General features: G+C 55.4%; 3 protein-coding genes across 3 annotated transcripts; 2 read left to right on the top strand and 1 right to left on the bottom strand.

The window, feature by feature from the left end:
• Positions 1-4,970: 4,970 nt before the first annotated feature.
• On the top strand, positions 4,971-12,109 carry VOLCADRAFT_89395 (uncharacterized protein; the record flags this gene model as incomplete). Its single annotated transcript, XM_002949030.1, has 12 exons — positions 4,971-5,037; positions 5,364-5,516; positions 5,626-5,648; positions 6,115-6,319; positions 7,102-7,323; positions 7,621-7,742; positions 8,369-8,426; positions 9,173-9,420; positions 9,763-10,097; positions 10,957-11,111; positions 11,306-11,524; positions 11,895-12,109. The coding sequence occupies 12 exons, from the start codon at positions 4,971-4,973 to the stop codon at positions 12,107-12,109; spliced, it is 2,022 nt and encodes a 673-aa protein (XP_002949076.1).
• Positions 12,110-16,907: 4,798 nt separating this feature from the next.
• VOLCADRAFT_89394 (uncharacterized protein) lies at positions 16,908-22,345 on the bottom strand (the record flags this gene model as incomplete). The annotated part of the gene is made up of 10 exons (XM_002948928.1): positions 16,908-16,976; positions 17,364-17,514; positions 18,064-18,140; positions 18,688-19,010; positions 19,206-19,247; positions 19,574-19,710; positions 20,042-20,124; positions 20,778-20,980; positions 21,649-21,732; positions 22,267-22,345. The coding sequence occupies 10 exons, from the start codon at positions 22,343-22,345 to the stop codon at positions 16,908-16,910; spliced, it is 1,248 nt and encodes a 415-aa protein (XP_002948974.1).
• Positions 22,346-24,255: 1,910 nt separating this feature from the next.
• VOLCADRAFT_80470 (uncharacterized protein) lies at positions 24,256-25,915 on the top strand. Its single transcript, XM_002949029.1, has 4 exons — positions 24,256-24,377; positions 24,562-24,625; positions 24,761-25,083; positions 25,370-25,915. The coding sequence occupies exons 1-4, from the start codon at positions 24,312-24,314 to the stop codon at positions 25,673-25,675; spliced, it is 759 nt and encodes a 252-aa protein (XP_002949075.1). The 5' UTR covers positions 24,256-24,311; the 3' UTR covers positions 25,676-25,915.
• The last annotated feature ends 1,426 nt before the right edge of the window (positions 25,916-27,341 follow it).

The following is a 27,341-nucleotide window of genomic DNA, read 5'->3' as shown; positions in this document are numbered from 1 at the left end:
CTGCCCTCCCCTCCCCTCCCCTCCCCTCCCCTCCCTTCCCCTCCCCTCCCCTCCCCTCCCCTCCCCTCCCCTCCCCTTCCAAACCCCATCTCTCACCGTGAGTCCCTTGTGAAGGGATACGACGTCCTGCATGTGTGTGTGGGGGGGTGCGGGTGTGAGGGAACAAGCGTGTGCACAGGAGTTACTTGCTAAGTGGCTCCGATGGGGGGAAAGAGGACCAGGTATGTGAGTGTATGGGGATGTGGATGACGTGTGTGGATATGGATGTGCAGGGAGCCGTCCCCGGGGCATTCCGCCACAAGAGTGAGACGCCAGCGCTCCGTGTACTCGGTATACCAACCACATCAACCGCATTAACTACATCATGGCATTAACCACGTCAACCGCATTAACCACATCAAGCATCAACCGTCCCCTCCCCTTCCCTCACTCCAACCCCCCAGCGTATCCTCCCCTCCCCTCCCCTTCCACGCACCATAGCTATTTGCGTGAGATTCTGCTTCAGCTGTGTTGCTGCCGCCCCTTGCGCCGCCACCTCCTCTGCCAGGGCGGACGGGCCCCCGGGAGCCAGGGTCAACACCTGGTCGCGGAGACGGACCTGCGCGGGTGAGTGGGTGGGAAGGGGGGGGGGCGGAGGGGGTAGTCAGGGGTTTTCGTGAAACTTGTGGGCCTGGCGGGGTGTACATGTTCAAAGCAAACATGCAAAGTTAGAGTGGCGATGTCCTGGGGCGGTAAGCTGTGTCTACGTGTGTGTGTATGTGTGCATGTATGTAAATATGTATGAGTCCCCCCTACCTTTTCCCCCCTTTTCATCTCCTTTCCTTCCCTCTCGCCTAGATGAGCCCTGCCCCCCAATCCCCGATACCAACACCGACCCTCCCCCCCTCTCCACCTGCATACACAAAACCCTCCTCCCCTCGTCACTCCGACTTCCCACTCACCACATTCGCCGCCAGCGCCCCCAGCTCCCGCCGGATGTGGGACACATCCACCTCCCACTCGGGGGGTGTAGCATTACTCGGAATTAACTTGTTGGGGGTAGGACGACCACCACCGGCACCCGCTGCCAGCGCTGGCGGCGTCGGCGTCCCCAGCCGCTGTGACTGCTGTTGCTGCAGCTGTAGGGGCGGCTGCGGCCCCGCCGCTGCGCCGTTGCGGTGCCGGGCGCTGCTACCCACCGCCGTCGTCGACTCCTCATCCTCGCCGTCGTCATTTTTGATGAAGTCCTCGTCGGAAATGTCGTCCGACACTGGCGGCGCCGCCGCCGCCGCGGCCGTAGCACGCGCGGGGCTGTGCTGGCGGCCGTCTGGTTTTGCTGCTGCAGGCGGTGATGGGGCCGGCGGCGGCGGCGATGTCGGCGCTGCGGTGGCGACCACCGCGAGCTGTTGCTGCGTCGCTTGTTGCGCCCTGGATAACGTGGATACTTGCTGTTGCAGCTGGGCAATCAGAGTCATGAGCTGCTGCTCCCGAAGCTCCATCTGTAGGAGGAGACCCCCAGGGTTGCGGGTGAGGAGGTTGAGGGCATCGCCGGGCCAACAGCCGATATGCGTGTGTGTGTGTACGGGCTGTGGAAAGGGGTGTAATAGTGAGTTATAGCGCGGAGAGTGGCAAGGTGCATAAAAACCACCCTAATTGCCCCACAACCTACCCCCATCCCCAGCCCACCCCCACCTTCTCCAGGCGGCTCTCCAGTTGTGTTTGGCGCTCCAGCACTCCGGGAGGGGGACCCACTGCGGCCCCCGAACAGCCCTGAGGGGGGGACAGCGCGTTAGGGGCACAGACACCTCAGGACAACAACATCCGACAGATATACACGTGGACAGACACACAGACTGACAGACAGACAGATAAGCAGGCAAACACGACAAACAAGTGGAGCTGCAGGTGGAGATCTACGCATCTGCACATGTACCCATGGACATACATACGGACGGACATACCACGGGTGACGTGGCGGCGGCTCCTGCACCCAGGGGTTGTCCGTTGAGGGCCCCCGGCACCGACCTCCGAGCCGCCATGGGGCTCTGCGACCGACCGGGGCCCAAGGGGCCCCCAGCCCCCGGGGGGCCGAGGGGGACAAAACCCGATCCAGGAAGAGGGCCACCGGTGGCGGCGGGGGTGGCGGCGGTGGAGGTGGTGGCGGGGGCGGGGAGAGCGCCCTTTGCGGGAGGAAGGATAAGGGGAGATGTCGCCGCTGCAGCCGCCGCGGCGGCGGCTGCGGCGGCGGCAGCCGCTGCTGCGCTTGTCCTTGGTGTAGAGGGTCGGAGTGGCTGTGAATCACAGGGGGCAGGCGTATGTATGTTTGTATGTATAGGTGTACATGTCTCTGTGTGTGTGAGGATAAGACGACCGGTGCGTGATATGCGACGGAGGGTGTGGGAGGGCAAGGGGCGTGAAGGGGGGAACGGAGGAAGGGATGCTTGTGGGAATGGTGTTGTAACGGCTGCCAAGGATGCCCAGGGACCCACGGCGGCGGTTGTGACGTACATGGCGGTTGTGGCGGTTGCGGCGGTGTTTACGCAGCGGCGGAAAACACACACAGACACACAGACACGCACGTACACACGTACACACGTACAGGCCACGACACTCACCCCGTCTGCACTGCTACTGCCACCTCCACCTCCTGCTGCTGCTACAGCTAACAGGGACATGTCAACACCCCCCGTGGCGGACACCCTCTGTGCGCCGGTTCTTGTTCCTGTACGGCCTAGCTGCCGGTCGGGCAGGGCGACCTGACCGGCTCAGGAGGAGGTCGGGGGAAAGCGGCGGGAGAAGGGCCGAGTTATTGCGTGTGACGAAAGTGTGTTCAAAAATCTGCCTCTGTGTGTGTGTATGTGTGTGTGTGTATGTATGCGTGTGTGTCGTGCTGTGTGCCACAAGTAATATCGCGCGAATCAAATTTACTTGCAACACAAGAAGTTTATTCCCCGTCAAAGGAAAGCATTAAGCTTTCCAAACAGGGGTCGCAGGTCGCACCTCTCCTCTTTCTCCTCGGAGCATTCCCAGCTCGGCCATCAGATCGTCCAATGTGTTGCCGGTGCCGCCCCCGCCGCCGCCGCTGCCGGCGGCGCTGCTGCCGCCGGGGCCTTGGACACAACCCGCCGTGAAGGAGTGACGTGTCATGGGCCGGTCCATGAGCATGCGCTCAATCTCGTTGCCGAAGCCATCGGCAGAGGCGGGATCACCACCCTGAAGGGGGAGAGGAGAGAAGGGCAGTGGAGTTTTGGGCGTGAAAGGAAGGAAGAGGTGGGACTGGACGGTGGGATTTGGTGGTGAACATTGCTGTTGCTGCGGACTGGTGCGGCGGGATGGGCAGGAGGGTACGAGAGGCCTCGGTAAACTGGACCAGAGCATAAGCATAGCCAGCAACACGACTGCAGATTTTTTGTGGCTAATAGGGAGTTGCATCGAAAAAGCGATGCGCTTTTTTGATTAAGGGTGCATGACACAGGTGGACATGTGTGGAAGGGAAGTGTGGTGTTGGACTATCGTCCATGTATACGAAAATGATCATAAAGCTGATAGACTTATAATCAATGATGATACGTGACATCGCGCCTTGCCAAGTAGGTAGCTAGGGCATTGGGGTATTACCACACTGTGCTGTGCCAAAGTTCCTTATAGTTGACTTTGCAGTTTATATACCTTTAATGAAGCTTCGGTGTATCCTGGACGGCCCTTCGCTGTGCTCATTTCCAGGTGGCGGAATGGCGCACGAACAGGACTTCAGGGTTATCCTTTCTAAATAGGTATTGGCAGCTCCATATCATTCACTCATTGAATAGTTAGTCATATGCGAAATAAAGGCGTAAATGCCGCTTCGGTCTCATCAAAACTTGCCAGCATGCATACAGAAGGTAACAACTGTGCGTTGAAAATAGTAAAGTCAGGTACTAGTGACAAGCTGAAACACAATGGTTATCCGTAAATGCAATTAAGTGACGCGTCGGATGGAAGCCGGGGAGAATACCGATGTCCACCGTACACTGATGTCGTTGGCCGTTGCCGCAGGCCCGCCTCCTGTGATCCCCGTCGACTGTGTTTTATGAATTCTCATTAAAAAATTATGTCATAATGGTATTAGACACTGCAATGACACTGCAATAACACTACTGCAATTCTGAACACGTTGCGGTGAAGAGGTTTAAACCAGTAGTACAGGCAATTGGCGCATAGCAGCGCGGTACGGTTCCGGAAGCTTTATGCCTTCTCTAGATTGTTGAGGTGGAGTTGGATTTTAGCATCGCGCTTGATGTAGAAATTAAGTGTGTGGGAGCTCGCATCAATGCGTCCCCAAGTGCAATATGAGGCGCTCCCTAAGGCATAGTATTGGAGCTGTGCCGGTTCCTGTCGCCCTCGTGTGGGCTGCATTGAATGCGATATCATGTGGAGCATGTATCTGCACGTTCAGCCAGTCAGTTATGTGCCGGGCTAAGCACATCGGCGATTTTGCAGCGCGTGAACCCTCCCAAACATACGGACGCCAGAGAGCGATGGAGTCGCTACCTACGTAGCTGCTAGCTCCCATCACTGTGAGCACAGCGCCAAGTTGCAGTACGCAGGTGTATCTCAAACGTTGTGGCGTTGCATGCTGCACTACTAATTGCCGTACATTAATTTGGCCAAACTGAATCCCGGAAGGTACCTTTCTCTGGAATTCTAGTGCTATCATTATAGCGACTCAGTAGTTATGCAAATTTATTTATTTCGGACCCTGGCTTTCCTTGCCCTTTGGTATGCCCTGTAACACCAAGGGAGGATGAACAATTTATTTTGTAAATAATGGATTTGCTTTTATGCAAATAATTACCACCCTAGAGGTCGCCACCTCCGAATTCATTAACTACTAACGTCCATTGCGTCCTTCGCCTGTCAAGCTGAAATTCGAGACGCCAATACCTAAACTCTACATGAAATACAGATCAAGACGGTTGATTGGAACCTACTGTCACATTCACTGAGCAAACATGGCGCGCATTGCATCGAAAGCGGCAGCGGCAATTGCGCTGCTGGCTATTTCGATGCATTACGCCGGTAAGCAGATCTCTTGTCGTATCTTTCCCAAAGCATTTCAACTTAGCGTGTCCTAAGCGCTTTCACGTCCTCCTTCAGTGTTGAGCGTACTACAGCTGCTCCGAATCCCCATCCCGCGATCCGCGACTTGCAAAGTCCAGCCAACGGTTAACGCGCAATCTCTTACCTCAGGGACCGCTTCTGGAGTTTTCCAGTCGGACCTTGCAGCTACTCAAGCATGCCTCTTCCATACCAACTCCCGCCTGCACCTTCCTTGCCTTCTTCCCCCGCCCTTTCCGCCCTTTCCCCCGCACTCGCCATCCGGAATACCGCACTCATCCACACAGGCCTCACGCCCAGCATCCTCGGCGTCCTTCAAACGCTGTTTCCTCGTCTGAGCAGCTCCCCGGGTCCCACCATTAACGCGCCCAAGCTGCTCGCCGACCTGAACAGCGACATCCTCTCAACCACCACAACCGACTCCAGCTCCTGGGGCCCCAGTACGGCTCCTGGGCATGTACCTGTACGGCAGGGGGACACCTCCCCAACTGAACGAGCTGCGTCCGCAGCGCTCTCCTTGATGTACCTTGCTTCGCTGCCCGGGCTCAGGGAGCAAGTCAAACAAACGCCGGGTACGGAAATGCATTTCTGTCATTGTAAACTGTCGCGTAGAGTTGCACACATTCCCTCGGGAACGTGTGTGGCGGTTGGGACAGGCACCCCACAAAGAGGCCTGTGTGCACACATACATACATACATACATACATACATACATACATACATACATACATACATACATACATACATACATACATACATACATACATACATACATACATACATACATACATACATACATACATACATGCCAGTGCAGCGGTGTTACTTATTGATACAAAAACTGCAAAGAGCATAACTGCAAAAAAACATTTCATCTTGTACGGCACAGGCATTGTGGAATCCCTGGTACGGCGAGTCATGACGTTGGAGCTGGCAGACGCCCAACGCGACTTACTGCGCCAGCAGCAACAGCAACAACAACAACAGCAGCAGCCGCACCACCATCATCTGAGTGATGGACACGGTCCGAACCAGCAGATGGACTTCCTGCCAGCAGCCCTGGTGGCCCTGTCCAGACTGGTGGCAGGGGATAGGCAGCTGCAGGACTGGATGTTGGGAGCTACCGAGGGCGGCGGCGGCGGCGGCGGTGGCGGCGGCATCAGCGGTGGAGGCGGCCGGAGGGATCGGAAGCAGATGCCCCGGGGCAAGCTGTTGTCGCGGCTGGGAGAGGTGCTAAAGAGCGGTGAGAGGGAGTGGCATGATGTGGCATGGCGCGGTGCTGGGGTCTGGGCGGGGATGTGGTGGTTGGGGTGGGTTCAGTTGGTGGTTACGGTCCTCAGCAGTTGGGGTGTTAGGTCAGTTGTGGGCATTGCGCTGTGTTTCCATCTCCTCATTATTCTTATTATTATTCCGCTTCCTTACTACTGCTGCTGCTGCTGCTATCGGAGTCCGGCCAGTGTCACCCCTTAGCTGTCTCCTGGAGCCGCGTCTTCAGCGGGGTGCACCCTCCTCCTTCCACCTCTCCTCCCCCTCCTTCCACCTCTCCTCCCCCTCCTTCCACCTCTCCTCCCCCTCCTTCCACCTCTCCTCCCCCTCCTTCCACCTCTCCTCCCCCTCCTTCCACCTCTCCTCCCCCTCCTTCCACCTCTCCTCCCCCTCCTTCCACCTCTCCTCCATCCCTCCTCCTTTTTCTCCCCTTCTGGGCCCTTCCGGGCTGCTCCCGACTCCAGGGCGCGACACCCGACGCACTTCCCTAGGTGTGTATTTCGTACTGGACACGTCACGTGACTGTCACGGTCGAACAGTGTTCAATGTGTGGCCTATTCAGGCAAGGAGATAGAGGAAGGTTCTGGGTGGTGGGAGGAGGATAGCTCCGATGTTCAGCGTCCACCTTTTCCCCCTTCGGGCGATGGCTAGCAGCAGGCGTGTAGATGAGACATGTGCTAAGACTGAACATACCCTGTGTCTTGTGCGTACGTACGTACGTATGTACGTATGTGTACACGTGTCCATTCACATCTGCAGGTGTGCCCCTGTGGCAAGCAGCTGCATCCGTACTGCTGCACTCGCTATCGATGGTGGAGAGGGGAAGTGACAGCCCCTCACAACAAGAACAACATCATCATCAGCAGCAGCATGCCCCACACCTGTATCGAAATCTCCCGCAGCACCACCCTTTGGTTCTGGAATGGGTTTCGGAGCGTGTGGATGTGTTGGCTCACGTGGGCAAAACCCTGGTTGAAGCGGGTGAGAGGGTGGGGGGGGCGGGAGGGTTGAGAGGCCGAGCGAAAGAGGGTCGGGTATGTTGGCTTGGTAAGGAGGGGGATCCCGGGAAATGAGGAACGGGGGGTGGGGTGGGGGGCTGCCAAAGTCGGCAAACAGGAGGGGCAAAAGAAGCGCCAGGGGATGTGAAGACCCTTTCCACTGCCCCTGCTCGCCCGACCCCCCGACCCAAGTGAGGTTTAGCCAGCCCTGAACTCCGTGACCCTAAAACCCACCCATCCACCCACTATCACCCACCCGCCCCCGCCCGGCCTGTCAAAGGCGCTCACTTCAATAGCTCCGACGCCGTACAGTCCGGCGCGCAGCTCTTACAAGTGGTCACCGGACTGCCCGCTGGGAGGAAGATGGTTCTGGAGCTTGAGGTCCCCGTACTCCTGGCGCAGGTGGGAGCGGGTATGTGTGCTGTACGACACGGCGGTGGTCCTGGGGGAGAGGGGGGAGAGGGTTTGAATGACATATGTCCGGGTGAGGAGGGGGGGAGTATCCTGCTAGTGGGGAGAAGGGCTCGGCCACCAACGGGAGGTCCAGGCAGGCTTGGGCCTAAGGCTGAGCTCACCGACATACATGATGACAGAAACGTGACTAGTGGAACCGGACACACCGAAACACGTGATGCGGGTGCAGCCCGGGGTGGGTTGAGTTGCAAACAGAAGCGACGCCCCAGTATTATGGCTAGATTAGGACTCGGGACTCCAGCCTGGTAACCCAGCTGGATGAGGGGGAACAGCGCGCGGGAAGGAGGGGGGTTGGGGGTTGGTGGTGAAGGAGGAGGAGGAAGGGGGAAAGGAGGGGGGGTAGGAGGAGGAGGGGGCCCCCGAAAAAGGGAAGATGTCAGTCGGGGCGGCAGTACGTAGCGGGTTCCATATACATGATGTATAGTTTGACGGACCCCTCTCATCTCTCCCTCCCTCTCTCGCTCCCTGCCTTCCTCCCTCCCTCCCTCCTCCCCTCTCTCCCACCCTCCTCTCTCTCCCTCCCACCCTCCCTCCCATCCACCCTCCCGCCCTAGCCACCCACCTACCTACCTACCTGCCCGCACGGCGCCTCCCTCTGTCCGCCCGCACGAGGTCAACCACTCGTCCCAGCTCCCGAGGCTGCCTGCCCCCGCACCCCCTTACCTTCCTGTTTTACCGGCTGTTGCAGTCTGTCCGCAGTCGCCATCCGGCATCTCCCGCCTCCCTCCTCCCCTCCCCCGGCAATCGACTGCTCGCAGGTCATCCTTTCCTATGCAGGAGGGGGCAGCAACAACAGCAGTAGCAACAAACCCAGTCCTGGCAGTAGCAGCAGCGGTAGCAGTAGCAATGGCACGGTTAGTAGCGGCAGTAGCTCTATAGTGGGTGCTGCCGCGCGGTTGCTGCACCAGCTAGCAGCAGCAGCAGCAACAGCGGTGACGGCGGGGATGGACGAGGCCACGGCAGCGGCTGTACAGCAGCAAGAACGGCAGCAGCAGCGGCAGCTGGTGAACAACATGACCGCTATGGGTGCGCTGGGGATGGCTGGGTGTGGCTGGGGATGGCGGAGTGTCGAAGTATGTCGAAGTGTGTGTCAGTGCAGGGGTGTGTGTCAGTGCAGGGATTGGTGCGGACCGCGTGTGTCTGGTGCTGGTGGTGTGGGGGATGTGGGGGGTGTTGGATTGGTAGTGGTGGTGGTGGTGATGGTGGTGGTGGTGGTGATGTGGGGATGTTGGAGTGGTGGTGGTGATGATGATGTGGTGGTGGTATTTAGAGAGCATTTAAAGATGAGAAAGGAGACCCGCAGATCGACGTGACCAGGTAAAAACACAGCATCTGAGTTTCTGTCCCATTGGCCGCAGGTCTTGTGGCTCCCCTGGTACGGGAGGTACGGCAGGGTCAGGCAGCCAGTCTGGGGTCCTCCCTGGAGCTCCTGATGGAGCTCATAACGCTGTCGGAACAGGAGGGAGGGGGCAGCGGCGGCGGAGGAGGAGGAGGCAGCGGCACAGGGGATAGCGGCGGCGACGGCGACGGGAATGGCAACAATGCGGTGGCCCGGGAGGTTGTGGGTGCGGGCGCCCTCTCCCTGTGTGTGCAGCTGCTCTTCCAGGTGAGCAGTGGGAGTACGGGGCAGTTGCAGCGCAGTAGTGTGTGGCGGTGGTAGTGATGGTGGTGTGTGTGTATGTGTGTGTGTGGCGGAATCCGAAACCGGTGCTGGTGGTGGTGGTGGGGGGGATGTTAATGGTTCTGGTACTCTTGTTGTGGCCATGTAGACGTTCCCAACCTTCTGCTGCCTGGCCATTTACGGCCCCCCCGTGTTTTGCGATGCCCATTTCTCATTGTCCTTGCCCATTGGGCCTGCGTGGATGCCCTACCTACCCATTCCACACCCCACCTACCTACCTACCTACCTACCTACCTACCTACCTGTCTGCCTATACCTCCATCTCAGGGGGATTCCGATGCCCGGGCTCACTCAGCTTGCTGCAACCTGGTGCGGTACACGGCGTCACACCGCAAGCTGCCGCCAGCCCCGGGCAGCGGCGGCGGCAGTGGCGGCGTCTGGGCGACGAATGATGGTGGTGATGAAGATGATCATGACGGCGGTGATGTTGATGCTGCTGCTGATGATGATGACGATGATGACAAGGGGGATGCGGGTCACCAGGGTCCCTATGCCGCAGGGAGAGGCGCCGGCGGCCGGCGAGGTGGCGGCGGTGTGCTGCTCTGCGAGCGCAGCGAGGCGGGTCGCGGGTCTCTAGCGCGGGAGCTGTTGCGGGTTATGAGGTACGGTCGTGTGCGGGGAGTGACGAGTGAGGAACATGAGGAAGGGGGAGGGAATAGGGGTTGGAGGGGTTGGGGTGCGGAACACAACACGTGGGGGGGGAGAGGGAGGGGAGAACTGGGGCGATCAGCTGCGCGCGGGGGTATGAATGGATGGATGCGGGGGATGAAAGGATGGAAAGGTTTATATAGCTGGCCGGCTGGCTAGCGCGCATGTGTGTGCACGTGTGCATATGTGCATGCGCAAGTGTTTCAAAGCAAGCGGGGCTTTATGCCGAGAACCCCCAAGCCGATGTGTGAGTGGGGCGGGGCGTTAGGCCTCTGCTGGTGCGGGTGCAGGTGCGGGTGCGGGTGCGGGTGCGGGTGAGAAGGCGTGAGTGACTGCGGGTTGACCTCGCCGCGATGTAAACCCCTCCGCCAACCCACAACCTTGCAGCATTGCTCGTACATACCCTTCGCTGTGTCTGTCTGTCTGCCTGGTAATCTACCTACCTACCTACCTACCTACCTACCCACCTACCTACCCACCTACCCACCTACCTACACACCTACCCACCTACCTACCTACCTACCCACCTACCTACCTACCCACCTACCTACCTACCTACCCACCTACCTACACACCTACCCACCTACCTACCTACCTACCCACCTACCTACCCACCTACCTACCTACCTACACACCTACACACCTACACACCTACACACCTACACACCTACCTACCTACCTACCCACCTACCTACCTACCTACTACCTACCTACCTACCTACCCACCTACCTACCTACCCACCTACCTACCTACCTACCCACCTACCTACCTACCTACACACCTACCCACCTACCTACCCACCCGACCTTCAGGGAGACGGACTTCGCTGACCTGCACAACTCGGTGCTGGAGGCGTGTCGGGATGTGGCGCCATCACGCACCGCCGCACTGGCGCTCGTGGAGGCGGGGATCATTCGGCACTTGGCCATTGTGCTGGCACACAACACAACAAAATCACGCGAGGAGGGTAGGTGCGCATAGTACCTGCCCCAGGTTCGAGTCATGGTACAGATGTCTACCTTTTACAGCCGCTTGTTAACTGAATGCGAATCGAAACGCAAACTCAAATACGTACGCATCTGTGGTTTATCTGCCCCTGTCGGTATGTCTGTTTTATGCCTGCCTCTATGTACATACATATATGTGTGTATACATACGCAGGCAGCCACGACGCGTCCACCATAGCTTGGATTCTGCAGAGTCAACGCTCCGCAGGCGCCCTGGTGGGGTTGCTGGCGTTACAACCCGAGCTCCGGGAGAGGCTGGTGGTGGAGGGCGCCCTGGGGGCTCTGGTGGTCGCGCTGCGGGTTCACTCCGGGCGGCCGGGACTGATGGCGCAAGTGCGCGTGACGGCGGCGGCAGCCTTGGTGCCCTTGCTGGGTGGGTTTGGACGGCATGATGACATGACGTGACTGTACTCCCCATCCTCTTCCACTCCCCTCCCATTCCACTCCCCTCCCCCTGGGGATCTTGTCATAAGGCCTTCTCGAAATCCACCTGACACACAAACATGGGCTTCCCATCAACCTGCTTGGCTTTGTCTGTCAGATGGCGCAGCACGAGCAGGTTGTGGCCTGTGTTGTCTGCCAGATGGCGCAGCACGAGCAGGTTGTGGCCTGTGCCTCTTTTTCCTCCTGAACCTCCTTGCTTGGTAAAGGGAACGAGCTTCCCACGATGGACCCCAAACACTGAGCCTTTACTCTTTCACTCCCCGGCTTCTCCCGCGTCACGTCGTGTGGGACCACTCCAGGGGAGGAGAGTCGCTACCACCGACTGGCAGTGGCGGCGGGGGTGCTGGAGCCGCTGCTGGAGATGTACGCACGAGGCGGCGGTGCTGGCGGCAGTCGCGGCGGAGGCGGCGGCGCCGCCTCGCATGAGGCCCAAGTAGCGCGTCGCGTAATGACGTTGTTGGCGCGAGAGGAGCTTGTTGCGGAAATGTTTAAAAACTTGGGCATCGACCTGTGAAGCTGCCTGGCCGCACATTTGGGTGTCCGAACACGTGGCGCGGCGTGTGGGGCCCGGCCATGTATGCAGGTTCAGGCTTTTGTAACAGCTGGCTAGCTGCGTGTGGCCTGGGTTCTCATGCCGCTACTGCGCCTGTTATCTTTTGCTTTGTAATGCTGTTCATCTCCCGGTGGTTAATACCCGCGTGCAGTGGAACGGATCGAAACCCGCATGTTTCTAATTTCGACGCTGTGAGAAGAGAAATCCAAACCAGCCCCTCACATTTGCTATCATTGTTCTAATATTTTGTCTTAGGCATTCATTAGGACGAAGGCCTGCAGCACTTGCTGCATGCTGCCACTGCTTGCAAGCCATTTGGTTTGTTGAGAGCGCAGAGAGATTGTGGGTACGCTCCTGGGAGGTTCTGCCGTCTTAAGTGCACACAGACGTGCATACAGGAAAAGGACAATAACAGTTATAATAATGCTGCATTCACAGCAGTCCCTTGGGGCGCGCACCTGCGGCAGGCATATGGGACGCTGTATGCGCGTGTGCATGGTCTGCGAGTGCAAGGAAGCCCTTTCCCTTCACCGTTGCAAGGTTCACGCGTTCAGAGGACGAAGCACGTTTTTGCGTATCTTAACGTTATTTACATACCGACTTGTCTCCCCTAAAATTGCGCGGAGCCGGGTGATCAAGATCGAAACAGCCACGAGGGCCTCAGAACAAAGAAACGCAACAGAGAACGGCAGCAGTAACACCGTAGTAAACACCGATTATGACCGCGCCGCTTGCTAACGCAGGGTAAGGGCGGAGCGGAGCGCATACATGTACAAGCAAATACCCAACAGTGCTATCCAACTGCATCTCTCCGGTAATGGGCTCTATCATCGCAATAAGACGCATCACGTGTGCGATGTAACACTCACACACATGCACACAAACACACGCACACAAACACACGCACACAAACACACGCACACAAACACATGCACACCAGCTCGCTCCGCCGGGGGCATCTGTCTGTTTGCCTTCCAGTTTGTCTATTATATACACACACAGACACACACATACAACAACCAGGACGAGGACGAGGACGAGGACGAGGACGAGGGTAAAGCTTGAGTTATGAAACCAGATGAGTTAACCCACGCGCATCCTTTCTATACTTTCTATACTTCGCCATACGAACTGTAAGTCCAAGGCGGCGGGTCCAGCCGTCTAGGACCCCTCCTCATCCATTCACCCGAACAACCGAAGAGACGGAGGGTTCGGCAATCGCCACCAATCCAGCGTGCGAATCTGGTCCATTAACTGCGACCTCAACTCCACATCTCAGCAGCTAGCCATAATCTCGCGCTCCCGACTAATTCGGGGGTCTCCCCAGGAATCGAACGCATCCAGAGGTATGCGTGTATAGACAGACGAAGCCATAGCATGGCAATTGGTCCCCCTCTTCCCCGGCATGTGTGTGTTCATCTATTCTACCTATCCACCTGTCTCGGTGGAAGGGTAGAAGCAGCTTGCTCGCGGACACAAAAAAGGCGCACAGGTACCTGGCAGCGCTGGGGAGCCATTCAAACCTTACATCGAAAAGCACAAACAATTGTACGTTACATATGTACGTAAATCGTACACCGATAATGCGTGGCCAAGATTATATCCAGCATGGATCATCCACCATATAAGCATGCATAATGATGTACATACGAATCACCTTTAATGAGTGGACGGGGATGAATGGCGGCTCACAACGGCTTCGTCCACACCTATCAATCAATCTGCTGCTGCAGACATTCAGACACGCACTACAAACAACACACATGAGACGAGTTTCACAAAAACGTGATGCCGTAATTATATCACGCGTATATACACACACGCGCCTACTTAGAACGTTCTGCAGGTATACCTACCTACCTACCTACCTACCTACCTACCTACCTACCTACCTACCTACCTACCTACCTACCTACCTACCTACCTACCTACCTACCTACCTACCTACCTACCTACCTACCTACCTACCTACCTACCTACCTACCTACCTACCTACCTACCTACCTACCTACCTACCTACCTACCTACCTACCTACCTACATATCCACCTACCTACGGAGCTACTACCTTTGCCTGCCCTGTCGTTAAGAGGCGCCTGTTTCTGGTCCACGCTCGGGGACCGCAGACCTCCACCTTCCCCCCCTCACACACGTCCTCACACAGCAAAATCCCCACTTGTGCAGATGCAAGTGCTCACGCAGCAGCAGCCGCTGCTCCCCGCGCCTGCTGTGCTGTGCTGTGCTGTGGCCTGCCAGTGGAAGATTGCAGAGGTAGATACGCGCGCGCGAGGGAGATCTGATTCCAGATGTGCATGTATATGTGCATATACACGAATCCTGCAGCTCGTTCGAGGGTGTGGTGCGGACATTCAGGGTCAGACAGGCTCCTCATGTTTTCAAACTAGCACCTTTACAGGCGTACTCGTCCGAGCTCCGACCGCCAGGATGCGGTCCCTTCCGTTCCTGTCAACGTCGTATCATCATGCCGTCATCATTCTGCAGCCTTAGACTGGCACCCATCAATCTCGTACGGCGCACCCCGTACGGCGCCCATAGACTTAAGTTCAGCAAAGCAGCCAACAAAATTAATCAATCGCCATCTCGCAATCGCAATAACCTTCGGTCACCACACTACACCTGCGGGTGGTGTAGTGTGGTGACCGAAGGTTACTGCTGCTGCCAACACGCACGCGGCCCCCATGGTACAAATTGGTGGCCCAGACAAAGTCAAACACCTGTCGCTCCGAAACCGTCATGATATGCCTGCCCGCTCAGTTGGCCGAAACCACGCGTAATGGTGTATAGTCTTTGAAGCAGATACATATGTTGCACACACAAAGGCGCCACAACGTCTCCGTGCGCAGGCCTTGGGAGGAGTAAATTTCTACAACTGAAGCTATTTCCACCGCTAAAGCTGCCAGCTGTACAGCATCGTACAAGGCTTACACCACCCTTAGTCACATCGTTTTTACAATCGCACCATGCACGTCGGTTATATAGGTGAGATAATCAACCCTCGGCAAAATGCAGCATAGCGAGTGGTATGCAAGCACATGTACGGCATCAGGCCACGTACAGCTCCGTGTACGACATGTACGTGTTCGGCGGTATGTGCGTGCGCATTCGCAACGCACGGTAACGATCAACAGGGAAGCATTAGTAACGGACTATCGTGGCATGCCTACCGGGTGCTGCTGCTGCTGCGCCTTTTGTAGTTGTATTCTATCGTTATATATTATACACACTGATGATCTAATGACGACTGGGTGGGGGCATGTTTATATACACGTGATGGTGAACGGTATGTAGAGGCAGTTGTGTATGACTTCCCCCCACCGCGCTTTACGCTTGCAATGCACAATGGCGCTGGTAAGTGCACGCATATACATACATGCGTACATACGTCCGTAAGTCTATTTCGCGTACCTGCCAAAACCCTACAAACGCAGAACCGTTACTACTACACGGCGCATGCGGAACGGAGCAATGAAGAAACTCTCCCCATCAGCGCACGCACGCCTAGAAATATGTGTATGTGTGTGGGTGTATGTGTAAATGTACTGCAGCAAACTCGCCTCCTTTTTCCCATCCCCGCTAGTTCCCTTCACTCTGCCCAGCCACACTGTCCACCACCCTGCAAAACAGACGTCGTGTTGGCGGAGCCGCTGGTGGGGGCCCCGACGCGCGCACACGCCGCGCAAAGACGCGCAAGCAAGCAAGCAAGCTGCATGTATGCATGTATGATGTGTGAAACAGGGGGGTGTATCTTCGCCCGTGGCAGCTACCCTGCGAAACCCTGCCTTCCCCGGTATTTCGGGGCACCCTCATCCAGTCACCCTAGTCAACTTCTCAGTGGATCGCTCAGGTTCCGCACCCACCACCAGCATCCAACGGAATCTGCCGGGTCGACAGCGGCCCAACTCCATTCCTGGTCGGCTCGCAGGTTAACTTTATCCCAGGTCACCACCGTCCATCAACTAGGGGCGCAATGCCTTCCACCATCGGAAGGACTTTTGACCCTAATGGGTATCGATCCCGGGATCTCCCGGGGGCAATGGTCGCGCATTACCAGTAGTGCCAAACCCTAGTATGCATGTATGTATGCATATCCGCTGCATGAGTAATGCGCGACCGTCCCGTCTATAGAATATCGGATGCGTCCATCCTGCGCGCACCGCACGATGATGAAGTGGGGTCGTTCCAGGAGCTGCAGGATCCTCCGGAGCTCTTGTAGAAGGCATAGCAATAGGATTAGCAGAAGCATCCGCCGTTGTAGCATGTAACTGCAGTCATGCAAAATAAAGCCTAAAACCGTCCTAAAACCCTAAAACCTATCTGCTACGTAGGTATAAAGCCCACAGCTAGCTATTTGAATGTATGCAAAATACACGGCTGTTTAGCAGCACAAGCAACGTGCCTGGGTGTGCGTCATGCATCATGCAAGTCAGGCGGCAGCAACATATCTACCAGCCGCCTGTTTTGCTTCGCTTGCCAGTTGGCTTGCTACTGCACAATGTGGCATAACATAACCGGACATTATTTATTGCCAGCAAAAGCGCGCACGCAGTTTGTTGCCTACCGCTATGAGCAATCTGAAGTCCGCAAACCTTCAAAATATTTCACTATTATCGCCTTTAATCTTAATAAACATCTACTTCTCCTATTATAATGATAAATCATCATAATGATGATGATCATTATTATCATTATCATCGCTAACATTATCACCACCGCACCGACAACAAAACAATTTCCTCCGTTCAAGTTGTTACGATCAGGTCACAGCGGGAAATGAAGAGGTACCCAGATTCGCAAGGTGTAGTGGAGATCTACGCAAGGGAGGCAAGCAGGGGATATTGATTTGGGGCTCAACACGGAGTGAGGTGCGTGTATGTGTACATATGTATCTGTGTATATGTACGCGTGTATACGACGTATGTGCGGAAGCAGGTCGCCAGTCCGTTTGAAAGCGGAAGGGGATGATGCACGCGTCACGGCGCCGTATGTCGATGCGCTTCGGGTGGTTGTGCGTCATCGCGTGATAAGTGCGTCAGGTTTCAGGTCCTTCATAACGTTCGTCCCTAAGGCATCTTCCTAGCGGTTACCCTGCCTTTCTTGCTTGGGCTTGATGGCTGTGTTAACCCATCCATCCTCCCACCCATCCTCCCACCCATCCTCCCACCCATCCTCCCACCCATCCTCCCAGTACCGCTTACGTTGAGTTGCATCTCCTGGAGTGCCTGGCGGTCCGCCCGGATTCCGTCGTCCACAATCGTCACCCAGTGGCTGTACTTGGATGGGTCGAACCCGTCCTTAACACTGTCGTAATAGTACAAGCTACTGCTGTCGGTGCTGTTGTAGTTGCTACTGCTCGGGGGCGCCGGCGCTACGTAATGAAAATAACAACGCATTTAAACATTAACACACAAAGAATCTGTTCTGTTGACATACAGATAGATTAGAATGCTGACTGACCGATTGGCAGACAGGCAAGTTGATGGGGTGTTACACTGTGCGCGGCTCCCGCGGTCCCGATAAAGGAGGAGCAAGTTAGATTTTATGTAGCAAGATGTGAACAGATACATGTATGCGCTTTCCACGTGCGTTCTTTCCTCGATCGGGATGCCTTCGACTTTCTCGACTTTCGACAACACGTCGAGGCTGATCCTTCCGCGTGTATGCTTGCTCTGGAGGGTGCATGACACCTGATTAGAAGGGTGAAAGATGTACCTCTGGGCTACACTCCACCATAATCTGTAAGCGCGTGTGTGCTTTATCGAATTAGTAGTTTAGTCATAGGACGCTAAAGTCGCGAGATCAGATGAAACTCGCGCCAAAAGATGTGCGTTTTATCGAGCTGCAAAGCAAAGCAAAGCAAAGCGCCTGGTTTGCTGCTTGAAGTCTTTTTCCACCTACTTGCCTTTTGGGATGGCAACTGGAGCGAGGGCGTAGCCGGTCAAAGATAGGAACAAGCCACTCGTGAAGTCGTCCACCTGCAACCAGCCAACCAGCCAGGCACTTAGATGGCAACCAACTATTTATGATATCGCAGTAGTTTACTAAAAACAATGAGTACAAGGTAAGATGGAGGAGGTTGGGAGCAGAAGCGATTGAGGTGTCAGCGAGCTATGCACCCGAGGCCGCATGGGTGAAGGGAAAAGTGCAGCCAAAGCGCACGTACATACATGCAATATTTACATACATACACACACGAATCTTGTAGCGCCCTCGCCATTTCCCATCCACGGCTCAGATCTTGAAAACACATACACACAGACATACACACAGACACAAATCTTCCCTCGCAATACGCCAGGGAAGGACAGACAAGCTGGAAAAACGCCCACAATGCGATACTGCTGTCATGTCATGTCATGTCATGTCACGCACCACCATCATCCACAGCAAACCGCGCGTTGCAATCCTCTTATTATTGCAGACGGCTTTTAATCTGCAACTTTCATTATTGCCAGTAGTTGTAAAGTACGGATAGACCGCAACGCGTTACATGTCATCACCAGCATCTGCAAGAGCGCCCACCTGGTAACAGGAGGTGTTGGCTACAATATCGGCGGCGTCACCATAGCTGTCCCGCGGCTGCCGCCTCAGTGCCGCCACCTGCCCAGGCGACGCACACAGCGGCGCCCAGACAGCCTCCGGCGCTGCAGTGTCCTTGCTTGACTGCTGCTCCCCGTCGCTGCCCCTGCCGTCACCCTCCACACTACCCGCGATATCGGAGGTGGAGACGTTGACCAGCAGCTCCCAGCGGAATGTCATGCCGAACATGACTTGCATGCCTAGATTTGGCTCAGGCGGAACGTAGCGGATGGCCTTGCGCAGGGCGGCGTTGGGCGGCGGCGGACCTGTACGGCAGGCAGGTAGGGTGCGTGGATAGCTCATCGGCAAACTGTCGGGTGTCAGGCAGGGTAGCCGCAGGCAGGGGTGCCCCCTTCGTCATGTCGTCTTGCCGTACACACGCCCGCTACTCCCATGTCGTACAGGGCCCGACGCTTCCAGCCGCACCCGCGGCCAAGCAGGCCAAGCCATGAACCACTTACTGGGGGCCCGGGGTGGGAGGGGTGACGCCATCAAGGGGGAATCTGCGAGCAGGGCAACCAGGAAGGTGGGATGCAACCCCATGACGGCAGGACGGCATACCAGAAAGGAGGCGGGAGAGGTGAACGGATGGATGGATGGATGGAAGGTGTTTCGACAAGGGCATCTGGCAGGCTGCCTGACCGGCGTGTGCATACCATGAATGGCAATCGATCCTACGCCGGTACAAGTATCGTACTCTGTACAGCCATAGAAACAAGCGTGCGTGCCTTTTAGACAAGTAGCAGCAAGCTACCTATTCACGTAGCTGTCTGGCTAGCCCCCAATTAGCCGCACGCATTCAAACAGACACAGGAAATAAAGTGTGCACCTGAGCACTGCAGCGCCACTAACAGCTTGGCGGGGCAGTCCGACCAGAACAGGTAGCAGTACTTCGCCATGCGGGAGGGGAAGTCGATAAAGCCCAACCAAGTGGCGGGACGGCCGTGCCAGGGCTCGCTGCTGCAGCTGAGCCCGCCCAGCGGCTGGGCAGCGGTGGTGCTGCTCATTGATGCAGTAAGGACGATGTACGACGTGGATGTACGACACCGCGGGGGGTAGATGCACGTGCGGACGGGAAGGGGAACGTAAGGGGGGAGATGGGGGGCACATGTGGTGAGGGAATAATGGGGCATTGTGGTTACTAGGTTCGTCCATCTAGCTTGCAGCAAAATAACAAATGTTTAAAATGGATTAAAAAACGAATTAGACCGGATCGAACTGCCGCCACTGGGGTGGGTGGGTGGATGGGTGAAGGAAAGGAGGGGTCTCCGGAGCTACCCTTGGGCCCCTCCCTCACCTGTTTTCATCGGGGCCATAGCTACTTATCCCGCTGCCGTTGTACTTGATGCCGTACTTGTAGCCCATGATGTTGCAAAACTCCTGTGCACGGGTGTACGGGTCGGGGCATACACAACCTAGCATCGTCAGTCGGGAGAACACAACATGCACCTGCGGCTTTTAACAATCCCTCCTACCCAGCTACCTGTCCGACTACATATCAACCAATGACCTAATTACGGTGACCACCTAGCGGATTATCCACCTTGCGGCATTCAGCTGCTGTCTCAAGTGATGTTGCCGGGTGAAGTTGCTGAACGAAGCAAGCTACCTATATTCGGCCACACAGGTAGACAGCTTAACAGCTTTAACAATTCTAATAGCTTAACAGCTTTAACAATTCTAACAGCTTTAACAGCTTTAACAGCTGGCTAATTATCCAGTAACATAGCTAGGCCGCCACGCCCACCGAGGTGGATTGACCTGTAATGTAATGCACGTGGACGAGAACGCCTTACGCATGGCCGATTGGGTTCACATCATGTACTGCTTGCACCCTCCCTGTTTTTCCATACCAGTCTAGCCAATGCCCTCATGCCGCACTGCCTTCCTGCCGACCTCTCCAAACCCTTCTCCCTGGCCCCTAAACACACACACACACACATCCACACCGGGAACCTAACATCCTCCACCCGCCCCCGTGCGTCCGTCCGTCCGTCCGTCCGTCCGTCAGTCAGTCAGCTAGCTAGCTATACCTGCGCCTGCCAAATGTCAAAGCTGCCATCATCGCACAGCGGCGCCCAGCGGGGCCTGGAGCCCCTTGGCTGCCGTGACCCGACCCGGACCTCCAGCCGCCCAGTGACCACCTCATGGCCGCCTCTGCCATTACGGCCGCCGGCCGTGCTGCTGGCGCGGGGCTGCAGGACGGTGCGCACCAGACGAAGTCCCTTCCTGGAGTCTGAGGATTCGTTTTGCGTGGTGGTAATGGTAGTGTGTGTTGTGTGTGTATGGTCAGGAGCGGCAAATGGTATGTGGATGGGTTGGGCATTCGTTACTGTGCGTGTAATCAGATGCGATACGAATGGGCGGATTCAGGATGGCGGCCTGCGGATAAAGCGGGAGTTGAAGAGTGCCGGTGTATGAAGGGAGCTGCGGAGGAGCCGCTGAGAGGAATGGGATTGACTTTTGCCCCTACTCTCTAATGTATCGTTTAGCGTAATTAGGTGGTGGGATGTACCACAATGCGCGGGGGCGCGCCCCGCCATGTCGACCTGCTGAGGTGGCAGCGGTACGACAAGATATATATTTGCATCTACTCTTTAGAATGTATTGTTTAGCGTAATTACGTATCTTGTCGTACCGCTGCCATCTCAGCAGGTCGTCATGGCGGGGTGCGCATTGCAGTATATCCCACCGCGTAATTACGTATACGGTATATCCCACCACCACCAACCCTGCCACCCCCACCGCCACCGCGTACGATACGATACGATATGATACGATACGATACGATATGATACGATACGATACGATACGATACGGTACGATATGATACGATACGATACGATACGATACGGTACGATACGATACGATACAATTAGTACACGTCACATGCTCATGACTTACAATCGGGCGGTGCCGGCGGTGATGAAGGGGGGGACGGCGAATGCGGGGAACGTGGCGCCCTGCGCGCCTGGCCTTGGATAACGCCTGTGTACGGGGGGAAGCGGGGGGGGGAGAGGGTGGAGCATAAGCTTCAGCGGGCGGTTGCATTTCTGGACCATCAGCTCATCCAACAGCAATCGCTTTAGGTGATGACTCTTCATTTGGTTGACACGTAGAGAGGCATACAAAATCAAGTGAGTAACGGGGTGATACGGACGGGTGCAGAGAATCACAGGTTAACGGGCATGCTGTGTAAGGTAGTGTGCAGACGTATGCTGTGTGTGTGTGGTTGTGTGCGCGTGTGCGTGTGCGCTTCCTGCGGCATGCCCTTTCGTAGAAAGCCAACGAACTTCGATAGCGGATTGCGTGTACGTTGAGTTGTTCGGCACGCTAGCTAGAGCACCTAGGAAGAAAGCCACTCAGTGCTGCACTTAATTGCAGCGAGCTGGGTGCATGAACGCACTAGCACCGACATGTTCGCGCGGGTCGACCTTCAACAACGGTTAGTTTAAAGGACAGTATTCAGACAACAGGCGCGCACTTGAAGAGAAAAACTATTTCAGGCAATCGCAAACCTACCGTTTAAGACCGCAGCCAGGAACAGCAACTTGAGCATTGAACGTAATGCAAGCTCATTACACCGCTTGGCAGCATACATGGTGAACTCCGTTTTTTCCACGAGGGATTTATTCCAGTAGGATAACCTGTGTTAAAGATTATGAAATGGGAGGAAGCGCATATGGTTCGGCGGCACCAACCACCGAGCCGTCTCTGAAGGTGAGCTAGCTACAATGTATATTTTTAATGCCTTCAAAATATTGTGGAAGATATATTATTACGCGAATGCTATGTTGGCTTCTTCGGCCGTTGGGGGAATTTCCCGTAACTTTCCGGAAAGCGGTTTTTGGATGGGGTTGGCTTGGGTGACGGCGATGTATGCTACCACATGTCTACAGTTACGCCTCCCACCTTGAGAAAGCAAATACTTGTAAACCGTTGGTGTCGCTCTGAATTGCATTAACTGCAACTGCGGACAGTTAATTAGCTCGGTCTTTGCAATTCTTTTAATTGTGTTATGTGGTGTTAGGAAAATATATGGGTTAGATGTAGAGCCCGTGCATCTGATGTGTACGGGCACTTACCTAGACGGGTAAATACTCTCCACTTACCCTTACTGCTCCTTACTGTTGCAAGCGTACAGCAATGCTGCTACACATTTGCGTCGGTAAACTAAAACATGCGCTTCGTTGTTTCGTTGCCTTTAGCGCGGGGGCCAATGTAAAGCGCTACAGGCAGCATCAATTACTGCATCCCGGACTTCGAATTACTTAAGGCATTATATGAAAATGCGTGGTTGGTGCTTGTTGCGAAGGCCCACGTTTTTCGGTCACACCAACACCGTCTATAGTAGTGGGTGTAGTATGCATGAGGTGGCACGAAGTGATTTGATATCGTCTCAGTTTATTTACCTTGTTACGACAGCTAGTGGTTAGTTTTACTATCGAAGTGCTCGAAGTGAGGCTCCCGCGGGAGTTAGCTAGCCGAGCTAGCTTCGTGGTAGGCTGTGCCTATACAAACACCCGCTAACACACTTTGTTGCATCTGGTAATAGTCAAGATATTTAAAATAACTGACTCCCAAAAGCCCGTCCGCGTAGTACCAGCATGCAGAATTTTTTTGCCGACGAGCCTGGGCGACCGTGCAAATGCATGAACATCATGAAGTCGCGATGAGGTCGCTAATGATTTGACGAAGGAAAGGGATTATTCGGTGTTAGGAAGGACTGGAGTAATTGCTAGCTAGATGTGTTTTAGTACCCAATAAAGGCATGCATCCAGCTCCATTCGGCTGCTCCGGGAGTGTGGCTGGATGGTTATGCTGCATATGAGCCGTCCTGGGATCTCGCTCAACTCGTGTGCTCGTGCTATGCACAACCGGCTAAAGCCCTGCACCCCAAAGCCCAGCAACTGCTGACAGCGGAACACATAGGAACTGCCGTTAGGTATAGCGGTAACTATTACAGTGGAAACATGTATGCCCGAGGCCCCAACGCGTAACTCAAATCTCGAACTTGTAAGTCGACTTCCATGTACTCGAGCACATATGTTTTCATCACAATGTGTAGACGTGTGACGATATAATAAGAAAACCTAACATATAGCTTTACAACTATTTATTGAAGCGTGCCGTGTTCGGTGCAACGGAATACAACATAGGATACACATAGTTGCCGTCACTGGCCGTGTTCGTCTCGGGAGACATGACGATATGAAAGTCTGATAGCACATATTTGCACGCACAACATTTCATCAGTATTGTAAGTAAAGCATATTCAGGATCATCCTGTCTTCTTGTTGCTGTGGGCAACCTGTGAAACTAGAGCTAAGACCTCATAAAAGGAAAAAGTGATCACATGATCAGCCAATTATGCAACCCAGAGCTAATAAAGTCGGGCCGATCCCCTGCGATCAGCATTCCGTACGATTCGGTCAGCCGGGCCTTGTGCAAACTGCATGACTGAGACAAGCCTACTTAAACGCCGAGCAACGTTCTTATTGCACACACCAGTTGAGGCTTGCAAACCTAACTGATTAGTGTCAATCATTTCATATCTGTTTGGGAAAATGTCGGCAGTTGTGAAGTCTGCTGTTCGCAGCACCTCCGTGCGCCCCACACCAGTGGGCAGCCGGGTAAGTGCATCGCGATTTAAGTCATAACTGCTTCCCTATCCCCAGCCAGGAAGTACGCTTTATCGCTAAAAGCATAGATTCGAAAACCTAGCATGTCGGTAGAAAAAGCATATCGGTAGAAAAAGCATGTCGGTAATATTGGGCACTTACTGCTAACAATCGCTTTTGCAATGACATCGTGCAGGCTGCTCGCGTCGTGCCTCGTGCTGCCATTGAGTGGTATGGCCCTGACCGTCCCAAGTTCCTAGGTAAGGTATCGCTGCTGAAAGGCTAACCCGGCACGTCGGGTCCTCAATAACTTGTCCGCTGTATGCAATTGTTGCCATAAAACTTGTAATTGTTATATCAAGCTTTTCCACGCTTTCTCCGCCTGCACGTTACAGGCCCCTTCTCTGAGGGCGATACCCCTGCCTACCTGACTGGCGAGTTCCCCGGCGACTACGGCTGGGACACTGCCGGCCTGTCCGCTGACCCGGAGACCTTCAAGCGCTACCGCGAGCTGGAGCTCATCCATGCGCGCTGGGCCATGTTGGGCGCTCTGGGCTGCGTGACCCCCGAGCTGCTGTCCAAGTACGCGGGTGTCTCGTTCGGCGAGGCTGTCTGGTTCAAGGCCGGCGCCCAGATCTTCGCTGAGGGTGGCCTGAACTACCTGGGCAATGAGAACCTGGTGCACGCGCAGTCCATCATTGCCACCCTGGCCTTCCAGGTATTTGCGTAACGTGGATGGATCTGAAGCTTTAAAGTTTTGTGGGCTGTGCTAGCTTACGAAATTGCCAGTGGATAGGGAGATTTTTTTGGTACTTTGGACGTCGTTGCATGCCGCCAGGCGTCCCCATGTACCTATTCCTCGGCGAGGCTAGCACGCGCGTGTATTATATCATGCTAATGTGATACCAGCGAGATCTCGCGCCAAATTGTTCTCACTTAGCTCGCAACCCCTGCATTGAAAGCCTCCGGATGGTTTTTCCTCCTCACGCCATGTTATGCTCCAGGTTGTCGTGATGGGCCTGGCTGAGGCCTACCGCGCCAACGGCGGCCCGCTGGGTGAGGGCCTGGACCCGCTGCACCCCGGTGGCGCCTTCGACCCGCTGGGCCTGGCTGACGACCCGGACACCTTCGCCGAGCTCAAGGTCAAGGAGATCAAGAACGGCCGCCTGGCCATGTTCTCCATGTTCGGCTTCTTCGTGCAGGCTATTGTGACCGGCAAGGGCCCCATCGAGAACCTGTCTGACCACCTCGCCAACCCCAGCGCTGTTAACGCCTTCGCCTATGCCACCAAGTTCACCCCTTCGGCCTAAATTAGGGTGTCTGGTCTGACATCGTTTGACTGAGTCCTTGTGGCCAAAATCGCTGGCCTTTTTGGCGTGATCTGCGAGGACGGCGGGTGCCGGGGAAACGCTTGAAGTATGTCTCTCTGCAACGGATTTCCTGGTGTGTTTGGCGGTGTGAGATCTAGTAGCTCGACGCAATCCAGGTTCGATTGCCGACGTTTAACCCATCGCTGATCATGGAATGTAACTTTTGAATATAAAGCCGTGCGCACGTCAACCCATTCACAAATACGTTAACGACAGCATGCAAACAATGGTAAGGCGTCGATGGGTCATGAACGATTAACATGTCACTTCGCCCGCAAAGCATTACACAAGTACCCCACACAAGCCGGGCTTTTAGCATGCCTGGAAGGCCCATAATCGCCCTCCTAAAAACCCCGGCTCATGCCTGGTGCAAAACCCCATCCTGGCTGTTGCATCCTGTAGATATGGGGTGAACTTAGGTGCTGTATGCAGTTGTGCTGACCTCCTCATCGCATTGGTAAAGAGGTAGTAGCATTAAAACTTAGGGTCTGCACCATGATTGGAGGAAAAAAGGTTGAAAGGCCCTCAGCCTGCTGGGTAGTCCTGACCACCGAAAGTTTAAAAGGTTCCTTTAGTCTATGGCGGGTGCCTTCTGCATGATGTCTCACAGAAGGTACCTGACATAAACTAAGGAAACTTCCAACCTTCCGGTGGTCAGGACCATCCAACGGGCTGAGGGCCTTTCATCCCCCTTGAGGTGGCGTTGTGTGCTAATCAATATCACTGTAGACCAACGTACTGGCGGCCTTTGGAGGCTGGTGCAGAAGTGGGCTACCAGGTTGTGCTTCACGCTTAGCTATTGGAGAAGCTTTGGGAGGTCTGGGCAGATCACTTCTTTTTACCGTGAAGAACGCCGCTTGAGTGATCATAACCCCGTGTCCCTTCACCTCGCGTCGGTTTGGAGGCCGGACCGGCCACCCACGCGTAAACCCAAGCCGACGTTTCTTGTCTCTGAGGCGCACAGGTACACAGACATGTTCTACAACCCGGAGGCCCCCCCTGTGGTTGGTGTCCGGGCGGTTGTGGATTCCCTGCGTGCTGGCCAGATTGGTGTCACCCAGGCGGTGGACACTATCGAACGGATTTTGCTGGGTTGCTTCGGTGATGCCTTCAGGCCCGGGCCGGTTTCTAACGGCAAGGCGGCGTGGTGGAATGATGAGTGTGCTGCGGCTAAGCAGGCCATGTTGCAGTATCGGTCTGATGTGATGAAGTGGGGGTGTGCTGCCCCGGCTATGGGGCATACGAGTTTTCAAGAGTTACGTCGTCAGTTTAATCGTGCTAAGCGTAACGCACGACGGGATCACCGGCTGCGAGCCTTGGAGTTATTCATAGCTACATGCAAACGGGATGCGAAGACCCTATGGCAACGTCTGAACGGTAAGCCAGCGTCCAGATGCAATGTGGAAGACGTGTCGGAGTGGACGGACTACTTCGATCGCCTTTATAATGCCTCAGCCTCCTTCGATGAGGTGCAGGAGGCCCGTGTCTGTGCCATTCTCAACTGTATCAATCTCGGTGCGGGCTCCCAAGTCGGGGCGGCGTGGCGTGATTCCGAACCGGTGCATGCTAGACGGTCTATGGCCGACACTATGAATGGTCCGTTCAC

The sequence above is a fragment of the Volvox carteri genome (genome assembly GCF_000143455.1).
Source record: "Volvox carteri f. nagariensis unplaced genomic scaffold VOLCAscaffold_12, whole genome shotgun sequence".
Classification (NCBI taxonomy): domain Eukaryota; kingdom Viridiplantae; phylum Chlorophyta; class Chlorophyceae; order Chlamydomonadales; family Volvocaceae; genus Volvox; species Volvox carteri.
The sequence above is the reverse complement of the archived record's forward strand: the minus strand, read 5'-3'. Positions and strand labels throughout refer to the sequence as shown.